Genomic DNA, 24,354 nt, shown 5'->3' with positions numbered 1-24,354 from the left:
TGTACAAGTTTCATGAAGCTGATATCTTTGGGGGTTTTTTTCCCATCACAAAATGCAATACAAATGGAAGAAGAACAAACTGAACTCATTGTCTCCTCTTAACAGTTCAGTCTTCCTGTTTGAGTTACAGGCTTCATTTTTAATGGGGTTTTTTCTTATTATGACCTTCTGAAAACAAAAAAACATGTGAGTGTGTTCACTGTTAGTTACAAGAGTAGACAACTCAGTACCTCAAAATGTTTCTTCATGGAAATCTTTAATCCAGATATGTAACTATTCAGTTTTTTGTTGTTGTTTTTTTTTATGTTCACCATCTCTGAGAAGTCAGTGCTCATGATCGTCATGCTTTTTATATTTGTTGGCACAAACACTAACAAGAATGTATGGCTATTGTAATTCCTGCTCACCCCCACTCTTCCTAAAAATTGAAGCTTTCAAAGCAACTAAATTGAACTGTCAGTTTTTTGTATTTCAAATGTCTTGGTATGCTTGTTGTAGTTGTATATTCATAATGGTGTATATTACATCAGTTTTTATTTATTAAAATGTTTAAATTTTCTAAGATGATTTTTCATGTTATTGAGCAAAATGGTCCTCATCATTTGATGCACTATTAACATTTAAAGGTGTATAATTATTTTCAGCACAATCAACACTATGCCTGTGTACTGTGTACTTTTGCAAGTATTTTTCCTTCTGTTCCAGACAACTACTGCTTTCCATTCATTTCATATTTGTACATATAAAAATAAATCAGCAGACTGCATTCTCATGAGAATAATGTAATGAATGGAAACCAGTGGATGTCTGAAAGATGGGAAACACACACACACACACACAGGTTTACTTGGGTCACTTTTGAATTATTTACATAGACTAACATTCATTTCCTGGAGACTTACCCTAACCATAAGCACTACTTGCCTAAACCTAACCCTTGCCCTAACCCTAACCACTGACCCAAAAATCAGCATTTTACAAATTGGGGACATGGCTTTTGTCCCGATTGGCACAAGCCGCCCCTAATCAACGAAAAAGCAACATCATGATCTGCAAAATAGTTCATTTAAAGCAATGTCAATCAACATTTAGATTAGTGAAAAATTAGCTGAAAACAAACGATAGTTACATGATTTCAATGCTGCTTCAATAATGCTACAAGATTAGAGTCAGATTCAGGAAATGTTCATGACTTTTACCATTGAACTTCCATTTCCTCATCACATCCAGAATAGATACACATCAACATGGTGTTAATGAAACATTTTTGGACTAGGTCCATTACTAAGCCAACACCCTGAGACATGGCCTGTGGTAATCTCTGTCATCAGTCCACCACTTTGGTCCTGACTGAAATATCTACAATATGGATTGCAGACATTTAAGACTACTACTTATTATGACGACCCCCTGATATCTGGCGCCATCATCAGGTCAAAGTTTTAATTTGTCTAATAGTTTATTTAAGATTTATGACCAAATACCTACAGATTTCACTTCACACAAAGTTAAAAAACTTTGTGTTAAGTGATAATTAACAAAATACTAAACTGTAGTGGTGAACATGGTTAAAATGCTAAAACCTGTGAGGCTCTACCAAGTACAGCCTCACAGAGCTGCTAGCATGCTTGTTTGCAGTGATAATGTACTAATGTTGGTATCAAAGGAAAAAGTTTAGCTGGCTCTCATAAAAAAGGGAAACATGCATTTCATCAAAAGATGATGAGTTATTTAGTTTAGTTACTTTTATGGTATATACCATACTTGCATGTTATATAACAGTATATATATTTAGCCTACTATATTTTTGGTCTACAGAAAGCTTATACAGAGTTTCATCAAAATCCATCACTAAAGTCTGGAATATCTGTTGGGACAACTGTGGCTCATTGAAATGGTATCTTCTTAAACCTCATCAGTGATGATAATGCATGCAGGGAAAAAAGAAAAAATGCCCCCAATGTCTACAAATATCTCCTGTGTCTTTGAGCATTTGACTGAAACCCTGCCAGCTTCAGGCTTCTGTAACTGAGTCTCATCTCTCTGTAGTTCAGGGTGAAGTAGGTAGCAGCAACCTTTGGCAATCAGTCACTCAACACTTAGGTCAAAATTGGTTTGAAGGAAGTATGCAATCAGTACTCTGGATGATGCAATGTCCTTTCATGGTGAGATGAGACATCTGAACATTAATAGGCAAGTCCTTATGCTGCACTGCAGTGTATACTGGTTATTACAAAGTGTTGCAAATGTGGCTGGCCACTGTAGTCTGCAAAGTCAGGATCTCACCAAGTGAATGTAGAGGGTAAGTAACTTTCATTACATGTGCATCATCACTAGTGAAGCTGTACTGTAAGCTGTAGCACACTATCAGTGGCTAACTGCAAGCATGGATGATCATATTCTCAAAGTTCTCCTTTGGTTTTATTGACTCCAAGTGATGGTTAATGGACATTGACACAGTGCAGGCTGTCAAAGCTGAAACTAGGCTACAAAAAGGAGGTAAATACTCCACAGCAAATGGCTATCTAATATTTGTGTTGAAGGTCAACCTTTGAAAGGCTTTTACTGGTCTAGTTCTATTAAAAACTATTTTATTTATAAGAAAATAGTATGCATATATTTTATCTTTAAAGACAAAAAAGCAACATACCTTCGTCAGGGCAGACATTCTGACATGTCAAACACAGGTGTAACCAATATTAGGTGTTCTGGTTCCAGGACTCCAGTATTGTGCATGCCAGAGCCATCGTTAATTAACAGAATTAATTACACCTGTGCTTAACTTTAATGTTGCAAAAATAAATCTGCCATAAAAAAGCTATATATGCATTAAAAAAAAGCTTTGTGGCATGAAAATATGTGAACATTAAAAGCTGGTTGAATACTTGGCTGTCTAATTGAGGAGCATATTGAAATGGAAATGATGTGTAATAAATTAAAAACCTGCCCTGCTCCTTCTGCTGCTGTCTGACTCAGATCTGCTCATCATAAGAATGAAAATTCTTTCACATGTACTTCTACTTCTTGGAGCCCATCTTCATAGACCCCCCCATGCAGCATGAGCATCAAGATGACCAGGAGGAGCAAGGATGAGGGTTGCACCAAAGCATACACTCCATCATACCATTGATTTAGGTATTAAGGAATTATTACATTTTTCTACTCTTCACACACACATAAGTAGGTATATTTAGTTGGCAATCAAAAACATGGCATATGAAAGGCAGCCACTGTGTCATGAAAGGGTTACCATTAATACCAACAATTTGTATCAGTTTGTGTAAAATTTTGACTTGTCAGAGGAAAAGCACAAGTGGAAATAAAAACATATGTGATGGCTCTGTTCCTGTGGCCCAGTAATCCCAGTAAGAGACTATAATAGCAGTAAAAACACAGGTGGAACTGATAGCATTAACAATACCCCAGTAGAAGTGTCCAAGGAAGCCATGCTGGTGAACCATCATGCTTTATGAATATGGAAAAACTAAATGGGATTCAGCCATCATTAATGTTATTAATGTTTCCTGCTTTGACATGTTGACATGTCAAAATGTCTGCAGGGCCCTGGCATTTACTGGCTCACAGGAATGATTTTCTGGGACACTTAAATGGAGTGCAGCTATCATGAATGTTATTAATTACACCTGTGCTTTACCTACTATGACTAAAATATCTTCACTTAAAAAGTTCTATCTTTAAGACCTGAAAAATACAAATTCAACTTATATCATATATGATGACAAGATACTCTCACAGTTTTGGGCCATATTGAAAGTACAGTATGCAGCATTCTGAAACTGAGCAAGCATGTGCTACTTAAACTTGAATTTAACATATGTTGTACAATGTTGTATTTCGTTGATTACCCATTTATTTATTTGCACACTGGCATTAAAACATTTGTGCTATAGTGCAAATGTTAAGTTTATCCTTAAATGAATGGAATTAATGATAATTGTCTGGGCAATATCCTTGGTAGAAGGACTTTAACAGACATGGTTTACATTTAGTACAATCTCATGGTTACTTTCCAGTGTAGCAGTGGTCTCACCCTAAAGACCAGCGGCTCTTTCTCTCGCGAGATCAGTCGTTGCTTAGCAACTCACGTCAACAATTCTATTGACAAAACTAACACAAATGCTACACTAGCTCTAAAGACTCACTTATTTTACATTTAATTTTTGATTCATATAATGGAGGTAAGTCCTTTAGTTTGGTCTCATAAAAGTTAACAACTTAACGTTGACTTATACAGTATATTCATTTAAAGTAACGCTGGTTAAAGTTATTGTCAGTAAAATACGTTCAAAGTCGTCGAAATTTTGCAAATTTGACGTCTATTAGACCGTGTGGAAAGTGAACTGTAGCAAGTTCGCTAATACTCTGCAAATATGTATTGGCTTTACCGTAATGTAAGGTATATGTTCAAATAAAGTCAACACTTTAAAATGATTTTTTTTTAAAGTAAGTAAGTCAAAGTTAAAATAAAAAAAATAATAATTTCAACTGTGATAACTTTCACATACCATAAGTTACGTACCGGTGTAATTTGTTTTGTGCAGCCTATCTGTGGACTGGAACCTCTCTTTTCATCAGGACAGGAGCCAAGTTTAGCCTGTTTAACTCACTCCCAGCCTTCACAAATTATCACTTGTAGTCTGTGTCTCTGCTGTACTTACAGAAACCAGGACCAGCAGGAGATGACACGTTTGAGTCCATGGAGGAGTTCCAGATGGTCCTCAATGAGCTTGTTGGGGATAAGAGCATGGACCAGATCCGGGTGGAGTATGAGAAACTCATTCATGCGCTGAAGAAATCCCGGGAGAATGAGAGGAGGCTAATGTCCAAATGCAGGGAGCTGAATGCAGAGATTGTGTCCACCTCAACCAAAGTCTCAGCTGCCCTGAAGCTGTCCCAGGAAGATGAGACAACAATTACTTCACTAAAGAGGGTATACTGCCAAATTATAAGAGGTTACAGTATTGTGTGGCACATCTTTTTATTTATTTAGCTATTTAGAGTTTGTATGGCTTGATGTAGCATAATTCCAAGCATGGGTATTAGACTTGGTTTTGTGTAAAGTTAAATACCAGAAATGCAAGTTGATTGTGTAGCTAAAACCACACCACCTGTAGACTGAACTGTATTTTATTATATTTAGATGATATTTGACATTTTTTCCCTTCAAGATTCATCATTCCATTAACAGACTTTTGCTGTAATGTTCCTGTGCTTACACTGTAGGAGCTGGATAAAGCCTGGAAAATGGTTGACGCTGCTCATGATAAAGAGAAAAAGGACAAAGAGACCATCGGGAATTTAAAAGAAGAAGTTGCCAACCTAACAAAAATGGCTGAACAACAAACTGGCCTCTATATGGACCAAAGGCAGAGGTGACACATTTGTCCCCCCCCGTGCTCTCCATAATTTACTGTGTATATTGGTAAAATGAAAGGGACCAACTGTGATGTGTATTTTCAGCGATCTACTAAAAATGAATGAGGAGGTGACCAAGGAGAGGGACCAGCTGCTGACAACAGTGGAGAGTCTGAGAGAAAAACTGAACAAGGTCATCGCAACCCAGCAGGAGGTAGAGGCCCAAAAGGAGAGTGCTCTAGAGAATATCTCTCAGGTAAATGTGGATCAAACTCTCATTGACAGAAAACAGACTTCTAATGTAACTAATTAAATATGTAATCTTTTGCCAAAGCAAAGTAGAGTTGAAAGTGAATCCAGTCCAGCTGTGAACCCTGGAAAGAATACCTACTGCTATGCTGAGGCTACTCTAATAGGGATCCTGAAATTAAATCCAGCTCTGATGCCGACTTGTTGCTGCTCTGTGTGTCCACATCCAGCTTCAACAGGAGCTTCAGGTGCAACAGAATGAGATTTCCCGGGAGATGAGGTTGAAGGAAAAACTGGACAAGGAGGTGAAGCAGCTGCATGTCAACATGGAGACCAAGATGGGGGACATCAAAGCCCTGAATCTGCAAGGCCAAAGGGCCAAAGAGGAGCAGCAGAGATTGGAGCAGCAGCTGAAAGAGCTGAAGGTGAACAAAGGATTGGGGCACCTACTCTATATGGTGTAATGTAATGTAACTGTTATATAGATGAGTGATAAATTAAACATAAAACCAACATAAAGTCTGAAGCCCCCATTCAGATGCAGTTTGTAGTTTGCAGTCATCCTCAGCCCAGTAACAATTACAGCCCTAATTACTTCAGTGAACTCGCTGGTCCTCTTGTAATTTAAAGATCCCTTCCAGAAACATTGAAGACATATAAAAACACTCAGCTTAGAATAACAATTTTGTGTCTGATCTGATCATGTCCATTAAAAAATTCAGTTTCCTTGTTAGAAATTCTTTAAATGACAACTCTTTCTCCCTGATTGAAAAATCCAGAATCCATTCTCAGTGTACCTGCACCGGAGGCTTCAAGCTTTCACATCACACTTGTGTTAATTGCTTACTGGACCACAATTAGCTGGGAACTATATGTGATGGTGCAGATATCGTCCCTTTCTAACAGTAAAAGCAGGCTCATCAACATTCAGAGAGAGACATTTAAGTAGTTTGCTGTCTAGTTAACTGTCTCCGTTAATAATTAAATTACAGCTAAGTAATTACCAAATAATACTAATATTAAAAATAAAACAGAGCCCAGTGGTAATGAAAGTCACATGGTTTACCCGAAGCATATCATTATCTATTACAGAACCAGCTGATGTAATGTGCCAGTGGCTAAAATGCAGTGAATTTTGTTTCCATGTAGGAGTAGGAAACATTTTACACCTACACCTGGAAGGTGTTAAGCCCTCATGAGCCCCCAGAACAGCTTCTGTGCACTTTGGCATAGATTCTCTGTCTCTGAAACTCTGCTGGAGGGATGGAACAAACATCTCCAAAACACTCCCTCCCTCCCTCATCTGGTGTTTTAATAATGGCGGTAGAGAGCACCATCAAAACGCTCCAAAAACCTCCCACAGATGTTCTGTTAGGTTGAAATCATAGCATACGATTCAGGTTTCATCTGATCTTTTCTATCTTGTCACTCATCTATTCAGAAGCAAAAATATATCTAAATAAATACGCTATAAGCCAGTTAACTATTATATGAAACCAGTATACAAAACTAAAGGGTACAATAGTACAATATTCATTTAAAGAACACATTACTGCCATCTGTTATCATCTAGGATAGTTAACTCTAACATTTTAAAACCAATATGCATGTAATTGTCAGTTAATCACTTAAATACTAAATGATAAAATGAATAACTTGCAGTGATTCATTCCCTAAATGACACCTCATACAGAGACCTCATACTGTTTTGTAATAAACACACATCATTTCCTGCCTCTCCTCAATACCCTCCCTGACTGTGACAGATCTTGAACGAGCGAGCCACCAAGGAGCTGGAGCAGATGCAAGTAAAGAACACCAAGCTGCAGCAGGAGTGTGAGCAGCTCTCCTCAGTCAAAGAACACCTGTCTTTAGAAAACCAGCAGAACACAAATGAACTCAAGGTACATGTTGGTCCACCAACACGCTTCTCATCAACTCACTTCAGAAAACATCCTGAAACTTGCACCGGTGTTGTGCATGCTCAATCAGTGCAGTGAAAAACAAGCTGTTTCTTTGAATGTTTCTCAGTTTTTTCTCTGAAGTTTCTCAAATCTACATCAGTGGAGGATACCTGATAATGATTTTCTCCTATTGAACCATGAGGGGGCACTCCTACTCCCAGTAAAAACCTAAAAGGGTTGTTATATTTGTCCTCAGCAATGTGAAACAGTTTTGTTCCCTTCAGTTAATTTCCTAGAGAGACGTTGAAAATTTATTTAATGAGTTATAGCCCTAATATGTGCGCACGACATCTGTTATCCACTCTCATCTCCTTTTTCAAAACCTTCCTCCCTCCCTGCTACCTCGGTGTAATGCTTCATACAACTCCACCCGCCTGTCAGATGAGAGAAGAAGAGGTGAATCAGATGCGCCAGGAGATTTCCAAACAAACAAAGATGAGAGAAGCCATCCAGAAAAAATTTCACCAGATGGAGGATCAGAAAGCTGATGTGGACGTGCAGAAGGAGACATTGAAAGCTCAGATCGTTGGTCTGGAGAAGGGTACGGGAGCTCGCTTTGTGTTTCACAGTCTGACATAAATCATCATCGTCTGTGTACCCTGCCTGTGCCCCTGTGAGCTCATCAGTCTAAAGCTTAAATATGTTCTCAGTGTGGCATGAGATGATGAGACCTAAACATTCATCATAAGCATCATGTACAACATGCAAGCATATGATTACAAATAGACAGTTAGCCAATAAGACAAAAAAAGCAGGAGCATTTGAAATCAAATGTGAATGTTTGCAGTTATTTAGACTGTTTTATACCAATTATTTATACTAATAACATTAAACATAATATACAGATGTGTATCTTCCCAACACATCTACAGATTTGTGCACACACAAGTCTGTCTAAAAACATGAGTGTGTGTGGTAGTATCCCACTCATACCCACAAGTACATCTTCTGATACATTCATATGTGGATATGCATGTATTTGCTAATTCACAATACCCCTGCATAGTACAATACAAAACAATAAGTAACACATTATTACCAACACTTGTACATCTGGAGGTCTTGGAAGAAGGTAAAAAAATGAGATGAGTGAACAGAGAAAACAAAAATGTGAATGAATAAAAATATAATAGTTTTTTAAAAGTATTGTTTATCATTATACCAGTATAGTCATTTCTAATTTAGAAGCATTAAGCCTGCAATGAAAATTCAGAGAATTATTCTGGAACAAGTATCAATCCATCACAGTGAAAACTGTGGAGCAGGAACTCAACTGTGGAGCTGTAGCAGCTGCTGAAAATGTTGTTTCTTAACAATGACTGTCACAGGGAGAGCAGAGCAGGTGGACCCAAATGCAAAAGACAGCAGGCAGACGGGATGAAAAGCAGAATATTTATTGAAGAACTCAAAAGAAGCTGAGACACAGGAACATTGCAGGCTGAGCAGAACAGAGCAAACTGAGCAGATGACTCGACAAAGACTGAACAGAAAACTTAAATACAAACGAAACTAAGCAGACAACAAGGAACAGGTGGCAAGACACAAGGGCAGGATGGGAACTGATACGCTGGGAAGACACTGGGACCAGTGCAGGGCTGACGAACATGATGCAGGGCAGATGTGGAGGGGAAAAACAGACAGAGAGGAGTGCAGGAACACAGCAACAGAAAACCAAAACCCAGAAAACACAATACTCTTTATACAACCCAGCATACATTAAACATTCCAAGAATAAACATGAACATTAACCCAAGTACACAACACCACAAGCTAACCAAGAGTGCAATAAGTCCTTCAAACCAAGCAACCAAATATTTTAAACAAGCAAAACCAAATGACCAAAAAGACTGGACAACAGACGTGTAATACAGAAAACCTAAAGAACAGAGTCCATGACAATGACATAGTTCTCTAAATACCATCAGCAGGTTTATCTGAGCTAAAAATGCACTTTTACATAAATAAGGGTCAGCAGGGTGATGGATAGATTACAGGAGCTGGCAGGAGGCTCAACAACTTTATGAGGTAACTGAGAGAAGAAGAAATGTCTTATCACATCCCATGTGTTTGTTTCTGGCACTGTGCTGTATGTACTGATCCTAGTGATGTACTTCATTCTCTTTATACTTTGTATTATCATCACTGTCTGTATTCTCATCACTGTCACTGTCAATACAAGCTGTCCTCATCTTCCTCCCTCTGCAGATCTTGAATCTTCCCAAAAGCAAGTTGAAGCTGACAAGAAAACCATAGACGAGCTGATCAGAGAGAGAGACATCTTGAATAAGGTATCTGCTGATACGCACATTCAACCTGAGAATTTACATACATTTCCTCATGTAACTGTATATGTGTGTACGGTCCCAATCAATAGAACACGATCAAAGCTGCGCAGTCGACTGAGAAACAGCAGAACCTGGTGAAGCTCCTCGAGCAGGACAAGAAAACCTTGGAACACGAGACCAGCGGCTACCGGCAGGAGGCCCAGAAGCAGCGCAAGATCATCCAGCAGCTGGAGAAAGAACGTGACCGCTACATCAACGAGACCAGCAACCTCATGCAGAAGGCAGGTCAACGCAGAATGACTAGATTATTAGATTTCATTATTTGAATTTATTTGAATTTTACAAGATGATTTTTATAGTAGCAGCGAGCATCGATAAAGCAGGAATAAGCTTTTCCTCTCTTCTGCAGGTGCAACAAAAAATGAATGACGTAGAAGTAAAAGAGATGGAGATATTTGACTGGAGGAAGAAGGTCACTGAGGCAGAGTGTAAGCTCAAACAGCAAGAGAACCTGCTGGAGTCTGTCGTGTCTGAAAGAAACCTGTACAGTAAAAACCTCATCGAGGCTCAGGTAGGAATGAAGTGTTGTTGTCATCCAAAGCTGTTTGTTTGTTAATCACACAGTCAGTCAGCCGGCTTCTTCTTTTCCTCCTTCCGCTGTCTCTCCGCCTCTCAGGAAGAGATTGCAGAGATGAAGAGGAAGATGAAGACCATGAACAACCAGGTCACCCGGTTGAGAGATGAGATCACTGGGAAGGAGCTGGCCCTTGCCAAAGATCAGCAGGAGCACAAGCGCTTAGAGAAGGATAATGAGACTCTCAAGGTACCACAGCCTGATCTTCCTCAGTGCTTCTGAGCTCCTCATCATCATTCAGATTGGTATTTTGCCTTTTTAGTTAGTCTGCTAAATAAATAATTGTGGATTTAACTTCAGTTTGTTCTATCACAAGAAGCTCATTGTACTCCATGTGTTTTGTTTAACATTGCATTCAGTTGACAGTTGTCATGGCAAGTACATGTAGCACTGGGAAAACCACTAACCAGCATCTAAGCCAAAGAGAGACAGTGTTTTTTCACTTTTATAAGGGAGCCTGAATAGCGTTTGTGTATGCATGTGTGTGTCCTCTCTGTGTCCTGCTACAGGGAGAGCTGCAGATGATTAAGCTTCAGCTGGAGGAAACAAAGCAGCGCATTGACAGTCAGAAAGCAGAGCAACAAAAACTGCAGAAGATTATAGCCGACGGTGATGACGAGCAAATCCGACAGAGGAAACAACTGGAACAGGTAAAGATAGAGAACGAGGTAGAGAAGAGGAGGTAGAGAATGGCTGTCTTGTTTCATGTCACCTTTATCCTCAGGTTCTCATCATAACCCGGATTATTAAGTAATTCATATGCAAACAGAATATCAATGAATTTAGATGCAAATAATAAATACATTCAAAAGAAATGTCTCATGTTAACACAAAGACAAATGAGAAGCACCCAAAGACAGAACGACAGATATGGTTCTGAAATGGGGTTTCCTTTCTGTGTCTGATTATTTGTGGATGAAACATCTCTCAAGGTGATCAGAGAGCGGGACAACCTGGGCAAGCAGCTGCTACACCGCAACGATGAGCGCGCCCTGCTGTACGAGAAGATCAGGATCCAGCAATCGATCCTGAGCAAGGGGGACTTCCACTACAACCAGAGGATGGAAGACATCCACCTCCTCAAGCTGGAGATCAAGAGGCTCCGGCGCAAGAAGAACATCCTGGACAAGACTGTACCCAACACACAGGACTTGAGGTAAAAGAGAGAAGAGGGGCTGAGCAGGATAAAGAGAAAAGAGAAGAATTTGGAGAAAGAGAGGAAGGAGGGCAGGACATGAGCACTGAGCACAAAGGGCAGGATGGAGAAAGAATGAGATAACCTACAGAGAACTGTATGTAGGATAGAAGTGCACGATGGAGCGATGTGGAGAGAGATACAGAGTAGGAGGTAGGAATAATCTCCATGATATGATTATGATTGTAAGCCCAAGCACCAAAAGCTTTTTGCTTTGCTGGTATTTTCTGTTTTTCTTAGATCGGATATAGTTAGGTATAAAGGTCAGACATTGTGTGAAATACTACAGTGGATTTGCTGTGTTGCAGACGAGAGCTGTTCCACCTGCAGAGGGAGCTGCTCAGAGAAAGGACGAGGAACAGTGTGCTGGAGGAACAGCTGAAGCCCATAAATATTCATAGATGGAGACGACTGGAGGTGAAGGACTTGTTTAGAAGTGTCTGTGTGGGTTAGCTTGAAAACATCACTGCCATATTTGTTATTTTTTTATTTATGTGAAAGATATTCAAAGGTATCTCTCCGACAGACATTCGGCCTGTTTGAGCAGAATAAACCTCATTATTGGAACAGGAAAAGGTCAGGCCATTAACATTATGTCAGTGACTCTCCCCTGCAGGGCAGTGACCCCAGCAAATACGAACTCATCCAGAAGATTCAGTCCTTACAGAAACGACTGATCGCCAAAACTCAAGAGCTTGAGGAAAGAGAACTCCTATTACAGGTAAAACTCCCTTCACTTCTCAGTGTGTACACATGAGCATGGGTAACATGGCGTTACCCTGGAGAATGTGGGATGGGATTTCTCCAAAAAGGAGCATTACCTCCCTTCAGTCTCTGTTGTTGTATTCATATGGGAAAGTTATTATTGGGAGTACAGCAGCCAGCTGCTTAGATGCTAACACTGAGAGACGATGACAGCCAAGTTAATAGGCAGACCCTCAAACATGCAGAATAATAAAAGAATAAGAAATCGTTTATTTTAAGCACTGAGACGGTGCTCACAAATGGTGCTCAAACAGCAAGAAAAATTGCATTTGTTGGGGACTATTTTCTGTGGCCAATAAATCCACATTTGGTTGTATATGTAATGAAGGAACATGTCACCCAGTGCAACAGTGTGGCTGATTGATGTGTTTTTAATAGTTTTTTGGAAGCAGGAATAAGATACAGTACTGTGCAAAAGTTTTAGGCACCCTAGATGTTTAGATTCTTATCCATTATGCAATACCATCAGCGAGATGTCTGATTGGTCCCAAATTTATTCATGACATGACAATGACCCCAAGCATACAGCTAGAGTCATAAAGAACTATTTTCAGCAACAAGAAGAATGATGAGTCCTGCAACAGATGGTTTGGTTTGGCCCCCGCAGAGCCCTGATCTCAACATCATGGAGTCAATCTGGGATTACATGAAGAAGCACCTGAGATGGCCTAAATAATAAATCCACAGAGGAACATTCTTTCTCCAGGATGGTTACAACAACCTACCTGCAAGTTACCATGAAGAACTGTGTTCAAGTGAACCGAGGAGAACTGCTGCTGTTTGAAAGGCAAAGCTGCTCACAGCAAATATTGATTTACTTTAGGTTTCTGCTGTTTACTCAACTTTGTAAGGCTTTAATTGATAAATTAAAACAATTTATAGCAATATTTTTATATCCTTCAATTCTCTCAGCGAGGAATGTGTGATTACAAATATATCTTGTGCTGCTTAGACCAGTATTGTAGTAATTCTGCCTGAAAATGTTTGACTTGGATATTATTTGGTGGCAGCATCAAGGAAAACGCTGTGGCATACAGCGATGCACGCCCCCTCACAGACCGCACCCTGCAACACCGACAATGAATGAGCTCAAAGCAGCACGCAGACTACACCAGCCTTTCTTGTATTCTTTCATTTTTCTACAAACACATAGTGGCTTTAAACCAGATCTGGAGTGGAGTTGCAAGTTTTGGTGCCTTTTCCTAATTGAAATAATCAGAATAAATGTTTTCTTCCTTCCTTCATATTTCCCCTCCAAGGAAAAGGAGAAGCTGTATGTGGAGCTGAAGCACATTCTGGCTCGGCAGCCGGGTCCAGAGGCAGCGGAGCAGCTCCAGCATTGCCAGTGGACGATCAGAGAGAGAACCAAAAAGCTCAAGGTCTTCAGCTCCTTGTAGTACCCCAGTCCTTCATATTGTCTTATTTGACCCCATTAGATTCAGTGTTTCCCAAGTCAACTATATGTTTTTGTCCCTCAAAATCCTCAGTGTCCATTAAAAACATGCAAGTATAGACAACAGTTGTTACTTGTTCTGCAAATAAAATCATTCCATAAAAAATTGGTCCAGTGAAGGCCTTTGTCAGAATGAAAGCCCCAATATGTTTCTGATCTGATGAAGGCTTGTATGAGAAGTCAGTGGAACGATTTTAATTATGTAGAACAAATTGCGTCAAAACAACATCCAACATTTATAGTATATTGCAAGAAGAAATGCCAAACTTCATTAGATCTGTGTCTATTTATTTTTAGACTTGTGAGTCCATATTGCTTCAGACAGCCAATCCTTTCATTGACACATTTTTACCAAAGTCAAATGGTCAACATACAATATGTATACATATCTATAAACTGCTGTGCACACTATGACAAAACTGATATTTTGTCTCTGATTCCACAGGCGTTGATAGCTGAGCTGAGAGTGGTCGACTCAAAGATGAATGAGTACAAAAGTGAGAATCAAAGATTGGCCAATGAGCTGGCAAACATCAAGAAGAAGTACCTGAGCCAGAAAAAGCTTCACAGGTGAGCTTAATCTACTGGTCGGTCTCACAACTTATTTCATAAAAACATTGCCTGCACATCGACATAAAAGCAGACAAAGCTATTCATTCTATTTACTTCATGTGCATTTAGTGTCACAATAAAAAATGTGACAAAAAGTCACGTCCCCAGTTTTCACATTTTTCCACTGTTTCACTTTTTGCACATGAAATAAATGGATTCATCTTCATCTCCAGGCTCTTCTGCTATTTTGTCAGTGTGTGAGGAATCTTTTTATGAAATGAGACTGTTGTTTTTGTCCAAACACACCTGACACTACTAGCAAACGCTGCTACTATTGCCTTTTTCTTCTGCATGCCTTTTATTGAAGTCAAAGCAGCATTCTGAATGAGCTGAAGTTGCCAGAGTTGTTTTGGGGAAACCTGAGAAAAGAAGACAAGAGTAATCTAACCTGCTGGAGATGAAAGCATGGATAGATTCTCTAAAGTCCTGCCTAGACATCAATCCCCACATTTATTCTCTTATGTCTTGGTGCTCTGTGTGTTTCCTCAGTGAGCAAAAGACCAAGGTGGAGCAGCTGGAACCGCTGCCACAGCTGAGCAGCAAACCACACTTCACTGGAGGAGGCTTCAGGATCGACAACCCTGTGAGAAGATAATGGCAATTTTAAAAGAATATTCTAGCCAAGTCAGTTTTTATTTATATAGCCCAAAATCACAAATCACAAATTTGCCTCAGGGGGCTTTACAGTCCCTCTATCCTTAGACCCTCAAATCGGATAAAAAATCCACCAAAAAAACCCTTTAAGAGGGAAAAAAGATCAACAGAGGAGGGATCCCTCTTCCAGGATGGACAGACATGTCATACATATTGTGTGTACAGAATAGATCAAAATAGCAAATGGCAATATGGAAAATCAGGATGAAAAAACAATTATAGATAGATTGTTAAGAAATATGCTATATTCTATAATCCATCCATCTTCCACCTTTTACATCATTTGAAAAGAAAACACTGTCTAGTCCACATCATCAGCAAGGCTTTCATGCACCTTGTATTTAACTATCAAGCAATCATGACCTATCTGAAAAAGACTTTCACAATGTAGATGCATGATACAGATATGACCTATTGTACTAAATCATGCTCCAAGAACTCAGGCCATACTTTTGATCAGTATATAAACCTTGAGCAACACATCAAGTCATGTTCTTATTCTCTCTTGCAAAGAAACATTTCAAAACTACAGCCTGTTGTCCGTTCACTATTTTCAGCAATTTATGTCTTTCTCTCGGTCTGAGTGGACAGTAACTTTAGACCACAATCTAAATGTGGCAAAGCAGACTTTAGAACATGGTTTTTGCACACATGTCATTATCAAACACTCACAGTACAAACAGAGTATATATTGGCCTGTTAAGCACATGATTGGTTCTGAATCAGGGTTAGGGGCGCTCATCAACAAATCATTTTATGAAATGTGCAAATGTTCATGCTGCTTGTCTCTTGAGGCTTAAACTAGACTTTGGAGGGTTGGAAGGGACATTGTGCTATAAAACTACATATCCAGCTACATTAAATATTACCAACACAAATATGGACAAGCAGGTTCCCTCCATATAGATTCTATATGACTCTTTCAATATGCAGAGGAACCACCATGGGAAGCACATGTGAACACTCTTATGCATGTTTAGTAATGGGCCTTTGGGAAGTGAAATGTATATATAACGCTAAAATAATCAATTTCACACAAATTATTATGCAGAAAAGAGATATATTCTCCAGCAGTGAGAACAGGTAGAGCTGCAGGTGATACAGATGACGCATGTCCTTCTCTGAGAGCAGCAGTGCAAAGGCTGAAGACTCCATTCATTATGGACAGCTTTTGAAAATCTTTGGACATCACATCTTATTTCATAAAAACTTTGCCTGCACACTGACATACAGGTAGAAGAAGCTATTCATTCTATTTATTTCATGTGCAAAAAGTGCCACAATGAGAAAAATGTGACAAAAAGTGAAGGTTTTGGTCAAAGGACCATCGTCAGCACATCTACACATGACTCTAGAGACATAAACAGGCTTTCTAACTACTTCATTTTTTTTGTTATGTTTTTTGTGTCACTTTTTGCACATGAAATAAATTGATTCATTTGCATCTCCAGCCTCCTCTGCTATTTGTCAGTGTGTGAGGAATCTCTTTATGAAATGGGACTGTTGTTTTTGTCCAAACACACCTGACACTACTAGCAAACGCTGCTACTATTAACATTTTCTTCTGCGTACCTTTTATTGATGTTCTTTTATTTGTCTGAGTGTGTGACGTTTGTCATTTGCTTTGTTACTGACTTGTAAAGAGCACTTTGAGAAATGAGAAGTGCAATATTGTAGGATGTTCAGAAACCTCTGACGGGCAGTAAATAACACTAAAGAGATTTAATAAAGAGATGATGTATATTGGGGACTTTTTGTGGCTTTGTCATGTCTGATATTGAAGACAAAACTTTGCACAGATTTCATTTCAAGAAAAGGATGGAAAGCAAAACAAATGGGAATTCACCTCAGGTCAGCCATTGTTTGCACTAGAAATGAAATGTCATCTGTTATAATGAAAATAATCCATCCAGCCTCAAATATGTTCAAGTCTCAGTCCTCCAGTAAGGGACATAATGAGACCACCCAGCTCTGATATTAGGCGAGGCAAATTTATTTATATAGAGCACATTTCATACCAGACTACACTGGCAAAGCACATAACAAAAACAAATGACAACAAGCACACAGAATAAAAATAATAAAAATATACAAACACCTAAATTTGACAAGATAAAAAAAAATCAATTTTTAGAAGCAGGTCAAATCATAAGGACAATAATAAAGAGTGCAAGTTGGTTTGCAATAAGTTGTGCACGTATATTAAATTGCAGCTCTAGAGTTTTACAGAGTATTACACTAATTAAAAACAACAGCAAACAGGAAGGTCTTTAGCTTGGATTTGAAAGTAGTCAGTGGTGTCTCAAATCTTAGCTCTTCTGGCAAATGTTCCACATTTGAGCAGCATAGAAGCTAAAGGCAGCTTCAGCATGTTTAGTTTGGACTCTGGGATCAACCAGCCAACCTGAGAGGTCCGCAGGGTTTGTACCGGGTAAGGAGATCTGATATGTAACTAGTACTTAAACCTCTCAATGATTTATGAACAAGCAATAGTATTTTGAAGTTGATTCTCTGAGAAACTTGTAAGCAGTGTAGTGATCTGAGAACTGGTTATATGCTGAGCTTTTTAGGTCCTTGTTACAACCCTGGCTGCAGGATTCTGGATATGCTGAATCCGTCTGATCAGACAGACCTGTGAACAGTCCGTTGCAGTAGTCCAGCCTGCTAGAGATAAAAGCATGTACAAGTTGATCTAGATCTTGTTTTGACATCAAGTCTCTAATCCTTATGATATTTGAAGGTGGTGGAAGGCTAATGTACTGATATTACATCATATTACCATCCTGTTATAACTGAGATATCATGTGGCATAAGCAAGTTATTGACATGATGTCCCTCTGATCACCACAAGATGTCAGCAAAATACAGACATAATATTGACCAGTATTCTTTGGAAAACATGGATCAAAATGTGTTTTTTACATGTTAGGATTGTATTATACATAATGTATATGTATGGATTTTCAGACATCCAAATGAAGGATTCTCATGAGCTGCAGAATCTAATTCTCATTAAATTCTGTTCATGTTGGACAGTGCAATGAACGCACTGTGATTTGTGCTGATCTCAGGACTCCTTACAGCTGCAGTATGCTGCTATGGGTGTGTGTTTTTCAATGCGTTAGTCTCTTATCATCTCCCTTTACTAAGTTATGACACACAGACAAACACATATTAACTTACGTCATTTATATAGTCCTGTGGCCTCCGTACAGGAAATGATTTTTTGCCCTAAACTGTACTTGGCACAATGTATGGTAAAGCCACAGTTATATTTTGGGTCTTCTAATCGTTATAAGTGTAGGATTTATATGCAGGGGAAGATCCTCCTTTGAGAATCACTTCAGGGCAAACAGCGCCTCATCCACTGATCCATTGTTTAGACCAACACAGCAGCAGCTCGTTAGCAGACTGAAGGTGTGCTAATCAGTGAAATCAGCTGCTGAAGTGTTTGAGTGCAATGACACTTGAAACATAATCTGTCTCCATCTTATGATAACCTGCAACAGCTGTCATTATTCACTTGTTACAGTAAATGTGCATACTGGATATACAGTATGCTGTACATTCATCACAAATTTAAACAAAAAGACACTGCACATTTAATATCAAATGAATGTCACTGCAAATATATATATATTTTTTTATATCAAAGTGCTTACCTTGTGAGGCAGCTGGATCTCTTGATCTCTCAAGAATCCATCTTTACAGGCTTCAAGTTATGTTCTTGTGCCCGAACTACCGGTAATTCGGACCAATCAGCGTCACAAATCCAGCCGCCTTGCGAGGAAAGACGATGATAGACAAACGGTTCATCCAATCACCTGCCAAGTATTTTTTTTGAAAGTGCCTGCCCTTTTCCAAACAGTTTCGATGGATGACTTGTGAGATGGTTCTGTGTAAGAAACCATCTGGTGCCTCAGGTTATCAGTGTGCAGAATGGCTATTTCCTATATTCTTATACAAATGTACAAAAAGTCCAATTCTATATATTTACAAAACTTACAAAGGCAGAACATTTACAGCCACTTCTGGCAGTGTTTACTGTATTCAAAAAGGACAACAGAGTGAGAGCTCTCTCCTTCTTGTTCCTCTGTGTTGCTTGTAGAGTAATTCTTTAGCCAGTACAATTACAGTATAACCATGGCAACCAGCGTCTGTGCAATGCTTGGCTGTGTGAGCTATGTTGCCGTAGTAATGGGAGGCCTCTGACTGGTGAGATCTCCTTTTCTTCCTTTTCTTTCTCTTGTTTTGTGGGGAAGAAGCAGCTGCTTACAGAGACTAATGAAGTTGGTGTTTGTTGGCTGGTTTGCTATGTTGCCTCCAATGGTGTGTTTCACACTCATAATGATGAAATTTGAGTAGATGCGCTGCATACTGAGTGCTCAACCACAGAGTGCTTACTGTACATGCTTTTGTGTTACCGGTTTCTAGCGTCACACATCATAAACAAAGAATCACATTTAAGATTGATGTGTTTCCCTACTGTTGTAGGTGTTGTGAGCACAGTATGTTCTGTCATGTGTGATTTAATTTTTTATAGTGTGCAACATCTTTAACCCAGCAGGTGGGCGCAGCACCTCCTGTGTACTGACGTCATGTATTCACCGAATCAGTCCGCAGCTTCTCTCTTTGTCTTTGCCTGCTATATTTTTGCTTGCCAATTTCTAAAAGTCTATTTTGGGAGGACAAAAAACACATTGATGATTTTCTGCTAACGTCCTAATCACCAGGTAGCCTAGAGTGTGCACAAAATGGATCATCTTTATCAGTAGAGTCACAGATGGGCTGCAGGAAAATAAAACATGCAACATATACAAGTCATCAGTCAAACACACTCTGACTGCTTATTTTCTCAATTCTCTCAAACCGTCAGGCTATAAAAAGCTTAATCTGTCAAATCTGCTCATATCAGGGAGAGCTGGATGTTCCAGGCCACAAAGATAGCCATATTATAATATTTCCCAGTCTGAGTGTGATAATAACAGTAATGTGAGTGCATGTGTTTATACTCCTGCAGCTGGAGGATTTTAGACAGGAGGTCTAAACCGCGACCACAGATTGACAGCAGGGATTATGCAGATTTTAGATCACAGGCTCTGATGGACGCAACATGAAGTTCACAATCTTTGAGCCTTTTTCATTAGCATCTGTCGTTGTATGTTGTCTTATACTGACGTTAGGATTCATCTTTTTAAAGATCAGGAAGAAGTTTTGCTGCGTTTTAAAATGTTCAAGTTTTCAGTATTGAATGTAGTTTATAAATTGTGTTTATATATGATTTCTCTTTTGAGAGCTGCCTGTGAAATGATGTAGTGAAGAGCAGTCAGTACAAGAGATTCTCTGGTGGCAAAACTCACATTTCTTTATATTTCTTTCTTTAATATTTCTTTAAAAGACATCGACTCTTACGGTATTTCTCAAAAGCACTTTTATCACTACTTAATTCTGTATTATAAAAGTGGCCAAAAGTTGAATATTGTTGACAGTCTTATAATGAATGCATCAAGACAGTGATGACCTACATACAGTATGCAACCAGTTGTTTCTGAATGATAAGACCATAATATATAATATATAATAACCTTAATATTCAACATAGACTTTGACAACTAGGCTTGTTGCAAAGTTTTGTATAATGTAATTAAAATAAAATAAAAATCACTAGATCAAATAAATCACATGAAACACAACATACTATTATTCATAAATTGCATGTAATTCTTAAGATTGGTAGTAAATATGATGATTTATGTTCTGCGGTGTGTCAAAACAACTTGTCATTTAATGTAGTCATGTCCATCCAACACTCTGACTCTCTGTTCAAACAGAGATTGAAAAAATACTTTAATTATTCAAATATTGATGGATTCAAAACAATGTGTTCTTGGTGCCGTCTCCTCTTGGTCAGAATGCAAAATGAGTTTGTATCATTTCAATCCTGCATGTGTGTTTATCCTCCCCATACTCTATCAATGTGGTATAAAAAATGACAATCACTATTTCTTTATGAGAGAGCATGTATTCTGGTTGTAAGAGCCCGATAATAATCTTTATTGAATTTAGTAGATTGTATGTTCAGCTCACAAAACATTGTTGTTTTTTATGCTCTTTTTTGTTTGACTTTTTTCCTGTTTCCTATATATGGGTACATGCATAATCTAATTACATATACATTGCTTCCCTGACATGTTCTGTTTTGTTTTTCAAAATAGAAAGAAAGAAAGAAGACACCGACATTGGGAGCAAATACAAGCTTGATTTCAAATTTTGATATGAGTTTTCTTCATGTTACCCATATTCTCTCTGTGCTGAACAGGTTCAAAACAATAAATCCTCTTTTGGATGTGTTATTCCACTCAGGTCTATGTCAGGGTGATTCAGCAGGTGAAAGGGGGGCAGCTGGTGTCATAGTAAGCATGTTTTTATGTACAAGGTGGGCAGATGTACAATGTGTTACCTTGCCACAGAAACATCTCCTTCCCCCAAACCTCCTACTGCTCCCCCTCCTTCTCCTCTCCTCATGAATATTTGGGAATTAATGCATGCGGGGAGGGAGGGAGGGAGGGAGGGAGCGAGGAGGCAGGCACAAAGAGAGAAAGAGAAGCTGGTGAGAGAAGAAAGGAGGGGGTGAGCTGATATCGTCAGAGGCCTGGCAGTGCGCAGGCTCCGTATGAGCTGGGCTGGCTGCCTATTGATTGGAAAACAACGGGCTGTGGGAGGACAGATAAGGGTGGCTGTGGGCTAACGGGTGAGGGAAGGGATACAGACCAAAGCTCAGACCACGCTGCCATCTTTCTCTCCCTGATATTTTTTTCCCCCGTCTTTCACCCTGGAATGAATGTAGCAGCTGCTCATCCGAGGGTTTTGCAGCGGAGGGAGGCTTAGACACAGATTTTCCTTGTCTAAGCAGGTCCTGTCTACACACCAAGCCATAACATCGGCAGCACGTCTACTGCAGGTAATCAGTCTTCTTACTGTCCGTATCATCCTGCTGTTCATTATTCCATGTTCATGCTCAGTCCTGACCCCTCTGAGGTCCTCGCTTTGCATCATCTTCCTTCCATCCTTGCCTTGTAACCATGGTTTCCTCCATCTCTCCTTCCTCTATTCTCACTGCTCTTCTCTCCCTCCCCCCACTCTCTTCTTTTTTTCTCCCTCTGATGAGCTGATGACATGCACTTGCTTGATTTCCATTTCTGCCTCGGCCGCCTGAATATTGATTTGAAGTGGAATCCATTACAGTTATGTTTATGTGGGACAAAATCTGAATGGTTTGACAGGTATTTTCAACACAAATGTGATTAAATTTCTGTAAGATTCCCTAGGGTCCTATTTTGTTTTATGCCAAGGGCCTTAATAGATGTGCACAATAATTTCATCCCATATTCCTGATAAACAACAGGCTCACACATATTGATTTTAATAGCAGCTGACATGTGTTGGCATTGTTCTCACCCAAATTACTAAATAAACCACCAAGTGAAAAATGGCTGCACATGACAAGCTTGATTGTGTTGGAGAAAAAAAAAAATAGAAATCTGCTTTAAAAATCTGCAATGAAATTGTTTTTTTTGTTCGATCTGGTAGTAGTGATCGCCTCTCCCATGGTAAAATAGAGTTATAGATTTGTCTCCATTGAATTAAATGACCTCTGATGAGCTCTTGTGATTGGCTGTTTTCATACCTGCATCCTTGTGGAGCAGGGAAAACGCACCTGAGACCCCCACTCTCCGTGAAGGTCACATACAAAAAAGGCTGACACATATATCTAACATACACTGGCTATACATTCCACTATACAGACCTTCAACACAGTTACCTGCACATTTCAACACACTCCCACCTCCGCACCATCCATACTGCTGTCAGCTGGGACGTGGATGCTGGGATTTCATGCCTCGCTTTCGCTAGAGGAAAATATTCCAGCATTTTCCACATCCAGTTTGCTACACTGACTTAGCAGTAAACAGAGTGGCTACAGCATGACTGGAAAGTGCTATTAGGGAATTGAATTTGTGATTGTTCGCCCTGCCAACTTTTCAAGGAGCAGAGCATCAGCTCCTCCTGCAAAGACTCCCTGTTGTGAGGTTAGAGTCAGCTAGTAATTTCCATGTCCATGTTCTTTATTTGAGTGGACAAAATGACCTTAATTAGGTCTATTGAAAGACATAGTTGTCAGTCACTGTCACTTAAAGGAGGCAGGGGATGATACATCTCTCAACATGGAGTCTTAGCTATAGATCTCAAGAGAAATTAGAAATACATGTTGGAAAAATGGAACAGATGCAATAAAAAAAAGACAGCAGTAAAGAGAAGAGAAGACAGCTTCAGAGAGAAAGGATGAGATCCTGAAAAACAGCATCCGGCTGTTAACAGAGCAGTACTTTGCTGAGTGGTGTGATGAGGAGGAAGAGGCTTGCACAAGCTTGTTTTAAATGGACTTCTCTGTACTCGCCCACTTACGCCAGGCCACGGTCTAGCAAAGCACAAAGGAAGAAATTTAGGCCTCACTACTGTAATTACACTGCGTCAGACAGCCTGACCCAGGCACAACTTCTCTAAAAAGTCTGTCTGCAGTAGGAAGTCCTCCACGTACCAGTGATGCTTCTTTTTGCAGCTCGACATGTTTTACGTTCTGCTGTTTTATAAAACTACATTTTATTTTTCGATCACTGATGGCCCTAATGAGCTCAGAGGAAGAGTTTCAAGACACTGTTTTATCCTTTCAATGTATGTAGAGTGAAAAATCTACATCTATACCATCATGACAATCAAGTAAAAAGGACCAGCTTCTCTCTATAAGCAAATTCCATTTTTTTGAACCCCTTAAAAAGCCTTGAGAAAGCATAAAACTAATCAGCAATGTTCATATTTACACAGACAATAGACATGCTGGTTTACAGCACAAAGAGATAAAAATGTTATCCTGTTCATGCTGACACTGAAACGTAGCCTTACTGTAATAGATTACATATATGACAAATGTACCCTTATATTTTCATGTGCCAGAATCTTGGACACCTCATCAGTTAAATCCCAGTAGGGGCACTTAATTAACTGTGGTTTACCAGTAAAGCCTTTGGGACCTGGTACCCTTCTGGCACATCTACCTCCACCTCCTCTTTGTCTAGACAACATGGTGCCATTCCACATGAGGTGAGGCA

General features: G+C 39.3%; 1 protein-coding gene and 1 long non-coding RNA gene across 6 annotated transcripts in view; one reads left to right on the top strand and one right to left on the bottom strand.

Annotated features, from left to right (window-relative positions):
• The first annotated feature begins 4,091 nt into the window (after positions 1–4,091).
• fez1 (fasciculation and elongation protein zeta 1 (zygin I)) overlaps positions 4,092–24,354 on the top strand; it is a 33,464-nt gene continuing 13,201 nt past the window's right edge. Inside the window, exons 1-20 of one of the 5 annotated variants that reach the window (XM_044370632.1) lie at positions 4,092–4,199; positions 4,682–4,951; positions 5,245–5,393; positions 5,482–5,632; positions 5,856–6,050; positions 7,392–7,529; positions 7,971–8,130; positions 9,795–9,877; positions 9,964–10,155; positions 10,284–10,445; positions 10,551–10,697; positions 11,018–11,158; positions 11,441–11,664; positions 12,012–12,120; positions 12,320–12,424; positions 13,728–13,847; positions 14,367–14,491; positions 15,023–15,116; positions 21,403–21,600; positions 22,035–22,148. In XM_044370632.1, coding sequence (XP_044226567.1) covers positions 4,194–4,199; positions 4,682–4,951; positions 5,245–5,393; positions 5,482–5,632; positions 5,856–6,050; positions 7,392–7,529; positions 7,971–8,130; positions 9,795–9,877; positions 9,964–10,155; positions 10,284–10,445; positions 10,551–10,697; positions 11,018–11,158; positions 11,441–11,664; positions 12,012–12,120; positions 12,320–12,424; positions 13,728–13,847; positions 14,367–14,491; positions 15,023–15,116; positions 21,403–21,600; positions 22,035–22,148 — 2,883 coding nt within the window. In that variant the 5' untranslated portion in view covers positions 4,092–4,193. Of the gene's footprint in view, positions 4,200–4,681; positions 4,952–5,244; positions 5,394–5,481; positions 5,633–5,855; positions 6,051–7,391; positions 7,530–7,970; positions 8,131–9,794; positions 9,878–9,963; positions 10,156–10,283; positions 10,446–10,550; positions 10,698–11,017; positions 11,159–11,440; positions 11,857–12,011; positions 12,121–12,319; positions 12,425–13,727; positions 13,848–14,366; positions 14,492–15,022; positions 15,117–19,308; positions 19,403–21,402; positions 21,601–22,034; positions 22,149–24,354 lie in introns of those variants that run through there. The other 4 variants (XM_044370634.1, XM_044370633.1, XM_044370635.1 and 1 more) reach the window with 4 other exon arrangements.
• Positions 14,659–19,086, bottom strand: LOC122995414. Its single transcript, XR_006406789.1, has 2 exons — positions 18,850–19,086; positions 14,659–15,114 (listed from the first exon to the last, which is right to left on the bottom strand). It is a non-coding gene; the product is annotated as an uncharacterized LOC122995414 (long non-coding RNA).

The sequence above is a fragment of the Thunnus albacares genome, chromosome 13 (assembly GCF_914725855.1).
Source record: "Thunnus albacares chromosome 13, fThuAlb1.1, whole genome shotgun sequence".
Taxonomy (NCBI): Eukaryota; Metazoa; Chordata; class Actinopteri; order Scombriformes; family Scombridae; genus Thunnus; species Thunnus albacares.
This window is presented reverse-complemented; position numbering and strand designations above follow the sequence as displayed.